This window comes from Phascolarctos cinereus, unplaced genomic scaffold, assembly GCF_003287225.1.
Source record: "Phascolarctos cinereus isolate Bilbo 61053 unplaced genomic scaffold, phaCin_HiC Scaffold_2;HRSCAF=192, whole genome shotgun sequence".
NCBI classification, from domain to species: Eukaryota; Metazoa; Chordata; class Mammalia; order Diprotodontia; family Phascolarctidae; genus Phascolarctos; species Phascolarctos cinereus.
The window spans coordinates 331,633,274-331,645,664 of record NW_027555625.1 but is presented as its reverse complement, the minus strand read 5'-3'; the positions used below and the strand labels follow the sequence as shown (position 1 = coordinate 331,645,664).

Below are 12,391 nucleotides of genomic sequence, written 5' to 3'. Positions count from 1 at the left end.
AGCAAAAGCACTAAATTCATTCATTCATTAAACATTGAGTCCTTGGTATGTATATGCAAGGCAGATAGATAGAACATTCATCCTGTTCTTAAGGAACTAACATATTAGGGGATATTATGATAGAAGAAAGAGGATGACCCTTGTGCAGATTTGGAAGTACTAGGAGAAATTTAACTCCTCCAACTGAAAGGATGGGGTAGGGTCAGAAAAGGCTTCATTGAGGAAAAGCTTGGGCCCTCAAAGAAGGGGGAGGGATTTAATTCAAAAGAATTGTTTGGGGAAAGCTCACTCCAGAATTGTGGATGGCCTGAGTAGTATGGAGGTGAGAGAGAGAGAGAGAGAGAGAGAGAGAGAGAGAGAGAGAGAGAGAGAGAGAGAGAGAGAGAGAGAGAGAGGTTATATAGTGAGAATGGGGGATGGAGAGTTGTCCAGTTTGGCTGGAACTGACTTTGCATGGGAGGAGTGTGAGAGGAGGTTGGGTCAGAGGCAGTTTTTTTGAAAATACTTAACTGCAAGTGTTAGGAAGATTTTTGTTGTGGTTTTTAGTGGGCAGTGGAAAGCTACTAGAGATTGTTGAGGGATGTAGTCAGTGTCCTAGGATGCAGAGGAAGAGCCTTTGATGCCACCTAGTATCACCGTCTCATTTTAGGAAACTGAGGCTCAGAGAGGGGAAGAGACTTTCCTAAGGTCACATGATTAGAGTGGTACTTCATGAAGAATATTCCTGGAGTGGTGGGAAGTATGATCTTTAATGACCCTTCCAGCACCCAAATTCTATAATTTATGATTGGCTGGGGGTAGGGGAAAGGCTTTGTAGGTGGGGTTGGGGTAGAAAGCATGAAAAGCCTTGGACTGTAGCTTGGGGGAGCACAATAGGCAGGAATAAAGCAATCTTGGGAGGATACGGAAAAGAAATTTGGTAGTTTAACCAGTATAGAATATTTGCCCATTGGGTTAGGAGAGAGAAACTCACCTCAGAGGTGTTGTTAAATTAGAGTCAAATCCCCTGATGGATGTGGCTGGAACAGAGTCTGGAGGTGGGAGGCGTGTGAGAGAAGGCTGGGCCAGAGCCAGCTTTTTTGGAAGTACTCCACTGCAGGTATCTTCATTGCACCCTATTAGGGGAAAAAGCACTGGCCTGGGACTCAGAGGGCCAAGGAGACCTGGGTTTGAATTTTAGCCTAGCTGACTCATTATGTCAGTCTTGGGCAAGACTTTTTCCCTCTCTGACCTATGTTTCCCCTTCTTTATGTAGTGAGGGTTTCCATATAGCCTGTTGTCTCCAAAGTCCCCTCTTTGTCTGACATTCTATCTTCCCAAGACCCTCCTAGCTCTCTGGTAGCCTGTGTATCAAGATCTTTTCTAGTTCTAAGATTGTAGAATGAAAGCTCTAGACCTGGAAGGGACTTCTGGGACCATCCTTTCCATTTTACAGATGAGGAAAATGAGACTCAGGGAGGGTGAAGTGATTTGCCCAGTTAGAAAGCTCATAGGTCAGAAGTAGGATTTGAACCCAGGTCCTCTGATTTAAGAGTGAGTGCTGTTTCCATTGTACCAGGCTGACTTCCTCATCCCTTCTAACTTTGGTATTCTGTGGTGGGAATTGAGAAAGCAAACATTGCTTTAACAAAAAACAAGCCTATGTTGGTAGTTCTTTGAATGGGGAGGAGGTATCATTGTGGGAGACTGGAAAACTGGGAGGGGAATTCAGTGATTGTGAGAAAAAATGTCTGGTCAGCTTCTAACATATTAAGTTTCAGGTGTTCTTACCATAGGGGAACATTCCCCAGAGACTCCTCTCTGAGAAAGGAGGGCCAGCAGTTCCATTACTCATCTTTGGGAGCTCCTGAACAAGAGCTATGACATGCCCTAACTGGGAAAGTGTTCCGGAACTCAGGTAAGGACAAATGTTCTTTATTACCACCAAGCTAATGCCTCCCAGGTGGATTTCCCAGGACTGCTGTGCTAGGAGGTTCAGAAAAGAAGGGAACTGTCACTTGACATGTTCTTGTGGAAAGGGGGTGGTTGACTGAACTAGAGTAGGCCCTAGACTTGGAGAATGTTCATGCTTGAAGAGGTCCATCTAGTTTAACCCCCTCATTTTCTATTTACATGGAGAATCAACTATCATTTAATCAGCAGAGATTTATTTTTTTTATTAATTTATTTTAATTTATCAACAATCACTTCCATAAGCCTTTGAGTTTTAAATTTTTCTCCTTCTCCCTTCCTGCCTCCCTCCCCAAGACAGCATGAAATCTGATATAGACTCTACATATACATTCCTATTAAACATTTTCACATTAGTCATGTTGTAAGGAAGAATTAGAACCAATAGGAGGAACTACAAGAAAGAGAAAACAAAACAGAAGAAAAGAATAACAAATAGTATGCTTCGATCTGCATTCAGACTCCATAGTTCTTTCTTTGGATGTGGATAGCATTTTCCATCATGAGACCTTTGGAGATGTCTTAGATCCTTGGCAGAGATTTATTAAGAGTTTACTATGTGCCAAGCACTGTACTAGACACTGGGAGTGTGTGGGGGGGTGGGGTGGGGTGGGGATGGGAGTGAGAGTGGGGGGGGGAGATGGTGTACTGTGTTTACTACTAAGTAAATACAGGACATATACAAAGTAATTTGAGGGTGACAGACACTAACAACTCGGAAAAATTAGGCAAGATATCTTGGAGGAGGTAGTATTTGAGCTGATTTTCTTTGAAGAGAGCTAGGGATTCAGCTTGGTGGCACAGTGGCCAGGCCTGATTTCAGGAAAATCTGAATTCAAATAAGGCCTCACATACTTACCAGCTGTATGACCCTGGGCAAGTCACTTAACCCTCAGTTTCCTCATTTGTAAAATAAGCTAGAGAAGGAAATGGCAAACCATTCCAGCATCTCTGCCAAGAAAACCCCAAATGGGGTCATGAAGAGTTGGACACAACTGAACAACAACAAAGGAATTCTAAGAGGCAGAGCGGAGGTGGGAGAGCATTGTAGGCGTGGGGACACTGTGCAAAAGTCCAGACATGGCAAATGTGGCATTGTATGTGGGGAAACTGCAAGTCAGCCAGCCAGGCTGTAACAAAACGTGTATGTGAGGGGCAGTAACAGGTATTCAGCCTGGAAAGTTAACACTGGAGCCAGATCGTGAAGGGGTTTAAGCCTAAGCAGAGTGATTTTTATATTATCCTCGGTACAGTGGGGAGCCATTGAGCTTCTTGAGTAGTGGAATGACATGATCAGACCTGCTTTTTGTGGGTATCAGTCTGGTTGTTAGGTGTATGGATTGGAGAGAGGGTCCAAGCAAGACTAGGCACTGGACTAGACTAGTTGTAGTGTGAATAGAGAGAAGAGGTCAGATTCCAGAGATGTTGAAGTGACAGGGAATTGATAAGATTTGGCAGCTGATTTGATGGGGGTATTGAATGAGAGTGAAGAGTTGAAGGTCACTTGTAGATTTTTAACCTGGGTAACTGGAAGAATATTGAGACTAAGACCGAATTCAGCCAGTTTTAAAAGCACCTACTGTGCGCTAGGCTGGGCATACAGAAAACAAAAATGATATAGTCCCTCTCTTCAAGGAGCTTACATTCTACAGGAGGTAAGGAACAATGTGTGTTCCTACACGTAAGTAAGAATTTATACTAGCAAGTCACTACTCCAGTGAACCCCAGTTTTCTCCTATATTACAAAATGTGAGGGCTAGCTATATGACCGTTAAGGTTTCTTCTAACTCTTGTCTCTTCTACTTCTCTCTTATGCAATTATCTCATTTTCTTGTGGATTATACGTTACTGATGCCAGAGTTTTAACTATGTTGTTAGATTCTGAGCTCCTTTAGGGAAGATTTTTTTTAATCTCTGTATTGTTGTTATTCAGTTGTTTTCAGTTGTGTCTGACTCTTCGTGAACCCATTTGAAGTTTTACTGGCAGAGATACTGGAATGGTTTGCCATTTCCTTCTCCAGCTCATTTTACAGGTGAGGAAACTGGGCAACCAGGGTTAAGTGACTTTCCCAGGGTCACACAGCTAGGAAGTATCTGAGGCTGGATTTGATCTCGGGAAGATGAGTCTTTCTGACTGCAAGCTCTATGCACTGTGCCACCTAGCTGCTCTAATCTCTGTATACTCTTTTGAAGGAAATTTAGGGGCTTGCTCTGATGGAAAGAGCAGTGGATTATTAGTCAAAAGACTATTTCAGCTTCATAGTATCATAGGATTTAGAGTTGGAAGGGATCATTGTCTTAATTGCATCATTTTTAAAATGGGGGAACACTTCCCAAGAGATGAAGTGACTTGACAGTAATTATATAGGGAAGTAAATAGAGCCAGCACTCAAGCTGACCTTTTTTGCCTTCTGATTCAGAGCTCTCTTCCTGTTGCATTAAATGGTCTCTACAAGTTGTGTGATGTTGGGCAAGTCACCATGGAAAGGGAATTTTGGGAGAAGCATAACTGTGACTCCATCTTGTAGCCTGTCTTCTGATTTGTTCTGGCTTATTGGTGTTAGTCAAACTGATCAGAAAATTCATGCAACATAACATAGACTAGATGAGCTTCAGTTAGCTGTGTGACCCTGGGCAAGTCATTTAACCCTGGTTGCCTCAGTTTCCTCCTCTGTAAAATGAACTGGAGAAGGAAATGTCAAAACTATTCCAGTATCTCTGTCAAGAAAACTCCAAATGGGGTCTGAAAGAGTCAGACACAACTGAAATGACTGAACAACAACAAAAATTGATTCATTCGATGAACATTTATTAAGTAGCTGCTATTGGGATAATATTTGCATCATCCATCTGGGGGTTATTGAAAGCACTCTATGAATGTGAATCTCTATTGCTATGACTAGGAACTCAGGAAATGTTAGTTGTGTGAGTGAGTGAGTGAGTGAGTGAGTGAGGGGGCAGTGATGCTGCGAGATCAGGTCAAATTTTCCCCTACCTGCTCAGGGTCTAGTAGTCCTCCAGAAGCTTTGGTTCCCTTCGGGGATTTGTTAATGAGAAAACCTCTCAGCAACAGAAGAAAAAGTTGAAGAGATAAAAATGTGTCAGTCACTGAATAAGTATTTATTAACTGCCTACTATGTGCCATTCGAGGTGATAGGTATTGAGTGAAAACAGAAAGGCAAAACAGAGCCCCTGCCCTCAGGGTGCTCACCCTCTAACAACTGCAGGCAGAGATGTACAGACAAGCTGTATACACACAGGATAAGTAGGAAATAGTTAACAGAGGGGGAAGGCACCAGAATTAGGAGAGGTTGGAAAAGAGTTCCTGTAGAAGCTAGATTTTAGTTGAGATTTGAAGGAAACCAGGGAACCCAGTAGGTGGAGATGAGGAGGGAGGGCATTCTGGTCATGGGAGACAGCCAGAGAAAACTCCTACACCTGAGAACTGCCAGGAGGTCAGTGTCCCTGGATCAGAGTGATGGGGGTGTGTTAGGTGTAAGAAGACTGGAAGGGGGGAGGAGTTATAAAGGGATTGAAATGTCAAATAGAGGGTCATCTGTACAGACTTTCCAGGGCAAGTACAAAGCAGAATTGGGAAGGGGACAGAAGAAGGGTGAGGCTGAGGGTGAGAGTCAGGACTGTTAACATCAACATTTTATAAAGCATTTACTAACTGCAAGACGCATTTTACAGATCTGCAAACAGAATCATCTGAGAAGTGGATTGCCTTGTCCTGGGTCACATAGCTAGTAAATGGCAGATGTGCTAGGGCTGACTTGAATTCAGGTTTTCACTGATCTTGAGATCTGTCACTAGAAGATAAATACTTTGAAGGCAGAAACTTTCTCTTTCAGTGTAGTAAAAACAGTCTAGTTAGAAAAGCCCAGGAATTTAAGCATTTAGAGCCCTTTATAATCGGGCACTAACAACCTTCTTGATTTATTCATACTTCAATAGTGGCTCAAGGGTCTAGCCAAACTGGTCTGCTTAACTGTTGTACACACAAGCTATTCTTATCACCTCAGTATTCCCGAACTAACTTTGATTTTCTTCTCACTTGCACCCTTTGCAAGAGTAAGCTGCCTCCTCTATGAGGTTGTCTCAAACTTCCCAAAATTAAATTGCATCATATTTACTTGTTGTATAGATTTTGTATTTGAATTGCCAGAGCCTAGCTCAGTAATTGACCTTAGTAAACTACTGGAAGTAAACTACTTAGAAACTACTGGAAGGAAGAGAGACTGCAAGGCAGAATCATCAGAGGGGCAGGGACTACTGTGGAGTCATTAAAATGCTGAATTAGGAAATGGGAATGAATATAACAATAATAGCTCCCATTTCTATAAGGGCTTAAGGTGCACAAATTGTTTCCCTTAAAACAACTTTATAAAGTCAGTAGCATAAATATTATTTACCATTACAGTTGAGGATATTGAGGCATGGAGAGTTTATGCATTTTTTTCAGGCACTCCTTATCCCTAGGTTCTTTCTGGATGAAGTGCCTTGCCAAAGGTCACAAGTTAGTAAAGATTCTAATCCAGTGAGTTAGTCAGTGATTTTAAACGCAGGGTTTTTCTATTACACCTCATCTCATCTCCTCTAGTCAGACTCCTGATAGATGAAGAAAGTGATGGTCACCATTAGGCTAAGAATACTGCCTCAGAATTTAAAATCTGCCCCATAAGGGTGTGGACTAGTTTGTGATCAAAAAAGATTTCTTTCCACATCATTGTAAATTTTGTCCAGATACCATGAGGCATGGAAGGGGACTGAATCTATCCAGTCTTTTGTCTTGTCCTACTTCAACTCAGATAGCTCCATAGGATCCTAGACTGGCTGAACTGGAAGAGAGCTCTTTAGTTCATATAGTCCATCTTACTTAATGTGATAGAGAAGGAGACTGGGGGCATACTGGGGCATACCTATAGAGTAGCCCAGATTGGAAAGCTTTAACCTCTGCTGGGGACCCTGGCCTAGGTGAATTTAGAGTTCACAAGACTGTAGAAAAGCACAATTGCCATGGCAATGAAGTATGCATTTATGCCAAGGCCTGTCTCAAGTGGTAGGGAAGTAGAGTAGTTACTTGAAGCTATCTTCAAGTTGTTGTTTTTGATTTGTTTGGGACATTCTTTGCCTAGTTAGTGAAGGCTTTCTGGAGGGGATAGATTTTGAAGAGTGGAGTGGTTGTGGGTTGTATAGTCTACCAGGGGATAGATGAATAATAACTCATATTGCATGATTGTCCCCGAGGGTTTGGGGGAGGGGGGAAGAAGTTGTTCAAGGATTGTTAGGGGTTGGATGGAGACCCAAAGGAGCCTTGGAATCTTGCTGAAAAACTGAAAAACTCCTAAGCTTTAATTCTCATTTTAAGACTGAGCTAGGATTAATTCACTGTGAACACCATGAACCTTAGGTTTGGGGTGCTGGAGAATGCAGGCTCTTGATTTTCCTAGTCTTGAGTTCCCAGGCCTTGCTGAAGCCCGTTTGGGCCTAGTTGTTACGTAATCCGGGGAGTTCCTTGGCTGGAACCGGTGTCTCATCTCCCAAGGCTCCCGGGCCAGTCGTGTTACTTGCAACAGGCATTAAGCCAGCGCAGCAACCCGGTCGGGTGTCCCCCAGTGAACCTTCCCCAAGCTCTTTAGGTTTGGGTGGGCGCTGGCTCTGGATGGGGGTGGAGGGTGGGTAGTGTTTTGTTTTGGGTTTGGTTTTTTTTTTGGCTGTACTAAAAGGCAGCTGCGGTGGCGGTGGCGGCGGCGGCGAAAGCCGGTTCCCAAGAGAAGCCGGGCCGCCCAGCCCCGCTGCAGGGAGGAAGGCTGAGCTCAGGCTGCACTAGAGGGCCATCTGCATCAGCACGGAGAACTGCAGCGGCGGCAGCCTCAGCCGAGCAGCCTCCTCTCGGAGCCGTGGTGGCACCTCCCGGGACCGCACATGCCCTTTGTTTATCCGCCCTCTCGCCCCGTCTGATGTCTGGGTGCATTTCGCTCAAGTGCTGAATAATTAGGCGCCTCCTGCTGTCAACGTGGGCCGAATAGGCCAGGGAAGCACTGGGGACCGTCAGGTCGTCTTCTCCCTGGGTGGCAAAGAAGCTCAGGCAGCAGATTGGGGGAAGGGAGGGCGAGGGGGGAATTAGGGAAGTGAGCAGTGCCCCATCTCACCCGTTCCTAGTCCCTTCAGACCCCAACCCCGAGACTAGGGAAATCCACCCCAGAGGGACCCCTTGAGGCTTTAGGGCTAGAGGGAAAAGAGTGTGCATGTGTAGAAGGTTGGGAGCCCCGGGCTGGGAAATATCGGGACCAATACCCCGGGCTGGGGGGAGGAGGAGGAGGAGGAGAAGGAGGGTGGGGGGAAATGGGAGGAGGGAGACTCAGGCTGGAGGGAGGGAGCCGGCCTCGAATCTGGACCTTGACGGATGAGTGGGGGCGGGACGGTAAGGGCCAGGACCCGCGAAGGACAGACCGAAAGACAGACAGACAGACAGACAGACATGCAGGCTTGCAGACACACTTGCAGGCAGGCGGGGCTGGAGGGAGCCGTTCGCATAGTGGGACCCGCCGCCCTCGCTGCGGGGGTGGGGGGATGGAGCGTGTGGTCCTGTGTGTCTCCCCCTCCACCTCCCACTTCCCCAGGGCTGCTCCTGGGCTAGGATGTGTGTAGGGGGGCGGGGCGGGTGGTCCTTCCGCCCGAGGGTGGGGACCGTGGCCCAGGCCCGGCCGCAGGGTGGGGTAACCCGACCCAGGCTGCTGGGCGCTGCTGCACCACCATCGGCGGGGAGGGGGAGGGAAGAAGAGGTGGGAGGGGGCATGGGAAGAGCCAGGCGGTGTCTCCCCCATCACCCCCCCCAGCTCCAGGGGGCAGCCGCTGAAGCTGCAGCCCCTGTTCCCGCGGTGCCCAGCCTGCCGCCGCCCCCGAAGGCCCGGCCTGAGCCGGGGAGCCAGCCTTTGGGGCTGCTCCAGGTTCGTTCAGGGAGACCAGCAGCTGCCTCCATTTTGTTTCCTGCTCAGCTGGGTCGGTGGTGGTGGTATCTATGTATATAAATTTTGAGGGGTGGGAACTGGAAGATCACCTGCAGCCGCCACATCTGGGGGGGCGGGTTTGAGGCCGCGGGGAGCCCCCCAGCTCAGGCACCCAGGTGGGCCCTAGAGCACGATGGGGAGGGGCTGGTCCAGGCCCGGGAGGGGGGGCAGGTGCCCAGTGGATGGGGAGCACTGGCTGTAACCTAAGATGGAGGCCAGGACTGACGCGGGCCGAGCCGGGTCAGGCGGGCAAGGAGGGAGGGAGGGAAGGCCTGCGGGCCTGGAGGAGGAGGAAAAGGAGGAGGAGAAGGGTGGTGGGCAAGGCCGCAGCAGTGGCAGTCGCCGCGCCACCAGGTACGGGGTTGGGGCAGGCCAAGCCAGGCGGCACCACCTGGCACCGAGAGCCGGGGGGGGCTTGCAGGCGGCGGCAGAGACATGTGCGGCTGCAGCCGGGCCCGGAGCGGGAGCACGGGCGGCGGCGCCCAGAGGTGTGTGAGGGGCCGCAGAGACACTCCAGCCTGACATCGTCGGCCTTCATCGGGCTTCCGACGGAGGCGCCGTCGGATACAGCTTTCACCCCCACCCTACCCCCCCACCTCGAAGCAGGCCCTTGCCCTGACAGCACAGGGCCGCGGGGCGCAGTGGGCCCAGGGCTTGCGGGCCCGGCACGAGGAGGGTGGCAGACCAGGATGGGGGTGTGTGTGTAGTGAAGGGGGGGTGAAGCTGAGGGGCGGAGCTGATTGGGCGGCGCCGTCGCGAACCGGCCTTCACCCGCACTGAACCCCAAGAGTGAGGAGGAGGGAGCGCGCGCTGGGAGACGAAGCCCCGGGGGCGGGAGAGGGGAAGCACGCGCACACGCGCACGCGCGCATAGGGCCCCAGCGCGCGCCGTGGAGGGTGGAGGAGGGGTGGTGGTGGTGTGGTGGTGGCGGCGGCGGCGGGGGGGAGTGAGTGGGGAGGGAGGAGGAGTAGAAACAGGCCGGGGCAGGTCGGGCGCTCGCTCGCTGCCTTCAGCCTAGGAAGAGGGAAGCGGGGAGGGGGGAGGGGAGCGCAGCGAGCGGCTTCTTTCTCCCCATTCACTGCTACCCCCTACCCCCTATCCAGCGTAATGAGGTCAGCCCCCCTCCCCAGCAGCCAGGCCGGGGAGGGGGCGCCACGAGCGCTGAGCAGGGGAGGGCCGGCCCGGGCCGGGCCTGGCGGGGAAGATGGTGGCGGCCGTGTGAGGTGAGGGGGCGATGGGGGGGCGGGGCGGCCGGAGGGGGGGGGAAAGCGGAGCGGGAGAGAACACCAGCCCTGCTCAGGCTGCAGCTGCGGCCTCAGCGCGAGCTCTCCTGGGCCCGGCCGGCCGGCCCGGACCGAACCGGGCCGAACCGAACCAGTGGTCTAGGCAGCAGCAGCAGCAAGAGGAGGAGTATGGCCCCCTCCCCTCCCCATCACTACCAGCCGGGCTCGGGCCTAGCCGGCCCCTGCTGCGAACTTCCTCCCCTCCCCCCCACCCGGGCCTGGGCAGAGTTGCAGCCCGGGTCCCCTCTTCCCCAAGGGCCTCAGGTACCCGGGGGCAGTCCCTCAGGCCAAGGGCGGTAGTTCAGTCCGGAAGGCCTGTAGAGGAGCAGGTGGGAGGTGTCGGTGGGGGCAGCCTCCTGGCTGCAAAGTTTGCAGGCCGCTGAATATTGATGAGCATGCGGGGCTCTGGGAAGGAGCAGGCAGGAGCGGGGGCTGGGGGCAGGCAGCACCAAGCAGCAGCCATGTTTGTCAATCTGCAGCTGCAGCAGCAACAGCAGCAATTGCTGCTGCCCTGACTTCTTGCCCGGCACCCGAGGTGCCGGCCTTTGGGGCGCCGGGCTGTTGGGGAGGAGGCGCAGGAGGCGCCGACGAGGACGACGAAGGGAGAAGTGATCGCCTGTAGTCTCTTGGCCTGGCTTTGCTGCGTGGTTTGGAGGGTGCAGCGCTATTGTGACTGGACCCGGAGGGGGGAATCTTTTTTGTGCCACCGAACCAAAGACCATTTCAGGTTCCCCAACTAGGGAGAAAACTGGTGCTGAGGGCTCTATTTGTCCTTGGGGGGTGCTGACTCTTTCTTGTGAGAGAGCATCTCTTTACCCAATTCCAGGAAATTTTAATTTTAGAAACCAACTGGCCACCCCCTCTCTGAAGCATAGAAAAAGCTACTGTTGGAGACCATGTGCAGGGATCTGTACCACTCTCCTCTCCCCTGGGCAGATGGTATTGTAGCTTCCCTAGCCCAGTTTGGCGTGACGAACTTTTTTCTCCTGTGGAAGTGTATTGGAAAGGCTTTGAGGAGATGTAGGCCTCTTAAATAGTGCTGCCATTTTGGAGAGCAGAGGAGACTGGTTCTCTTCACTTCCAGTGATTCCCTTATTTTTGGTTTACAGGTTGATGTTGGCCCAGAATGGATCAGACCTGTGAATTGACCAGAAGAAATTGTCTGCAGCCCTTTTCCAACACAGTGGATTTAGATGCCTCTGAAGAAAAGGACACCCCTTTCGGTAATGGTCAATCCAATATTTCTGAGCCTCTTAATGGGTGTACTATGCAGTTATCGGCTGCCATTAATAGTGGAACATCCAAAATTACTTATGGACAAAATCCATCATCTTGTTACATTCCACTGCGGCGACTACAGGATTTGGCCTCCATGATCAATGTAGAATGTTTAAATGGGTCTGCTGATGGATCAGAATCCCTTCAAGACCCTGAAAAGAGAGATTCAAGATCTGGGTCACCAAATGTTTGCACTTCCTTGAGTCGTGGTGATCCAAGAGCACTTGCTATGAAACAGGAACCCACTTGTAATGATTCCCCTGACTTCAAGGTAAAAATAACAAAGACTGTCAAGAATGGGATTCTACACTTTGACAATTTTGTTTGTATGGAAGATGCAGATACAGATGTAGAGTCTGAAATGGACACAGAGCAGCCAGGCACAGAGGATGACAGTATAGACGAAAACTTTGAGAAAACAAGGCAAGATCTAACTAAGACAAATGCTACCTGCAGTTACGAGCCCCAATCAGAGAATGGTATAGAAGTGCTCATGGGAATTGAACAAGACAGCATAACAGAAAGTTGTGAAATAAAGTCACCAGTTTTACCATTAGCTCCTCAAAACGAAATACAGAAAAATAATCAAAGAACTGCCATGGACAGCAGAATTGAAAAGCCAGAGCTTCACCCAGACCCCTGTTCACTAGGAGATACAAATATTACATTAGAAGAACAATTAAACTCCATAAATTTATCTTTTCAGGATGATCCAGACTCCAGTACCAGTACGTTAGGAAACATGATAGAATTACCTGGAACATCATCATCATCTACTTCACAAGAATTACAATTTGTAAGCAGTTTTTGGTACAACTTAACATGTGTTACAGACAACTTTAGAAACTGATAATTGCTAGTAGAGTT

The 12,391-nt window shown here is 49.6% G+C and overlaps 1 protein-coding gene across 8 annotated transcripts in view; it reads left to right on the top strand.

Moving 5' to 3' along the window:
- Positions 1 to 12,391, top strand: part of NSD1 (nuclear receptor binding SET domain protein 1) — a 166,487-nt gene that overhangs the window by 21,600 nt on the left and 132,496 nt on the right. For 2 of the 8 annotated variants that reach the window (XM_020998557.2, XM_020998551.2), the window contains exons 1-2: positions 9,960 to 10,186; positions 11,356 to 12,320. In XM_020998557.2, coding sequence (XP_020854216.1) covers positions 11,373 to 12,320 — 948 coding nt within the window. In that variant the 5' untranslated portion in view covers positions 9,960 to 10,186; positions 11,356 to 11,372. Of the gene's footprint in view, positions 1 to 1,775; positions 1,898 to 8,801; positions 8,904 to 9,954; positions 10,187 to 10,512; positions 12,321 to 12,391 lie in introns of those variants that run through there. The other 6 variants (XM_020998556.2, XM_020998552.2, XM_020998554.2 and 3 more) reach the window with 6 other exon arrangements.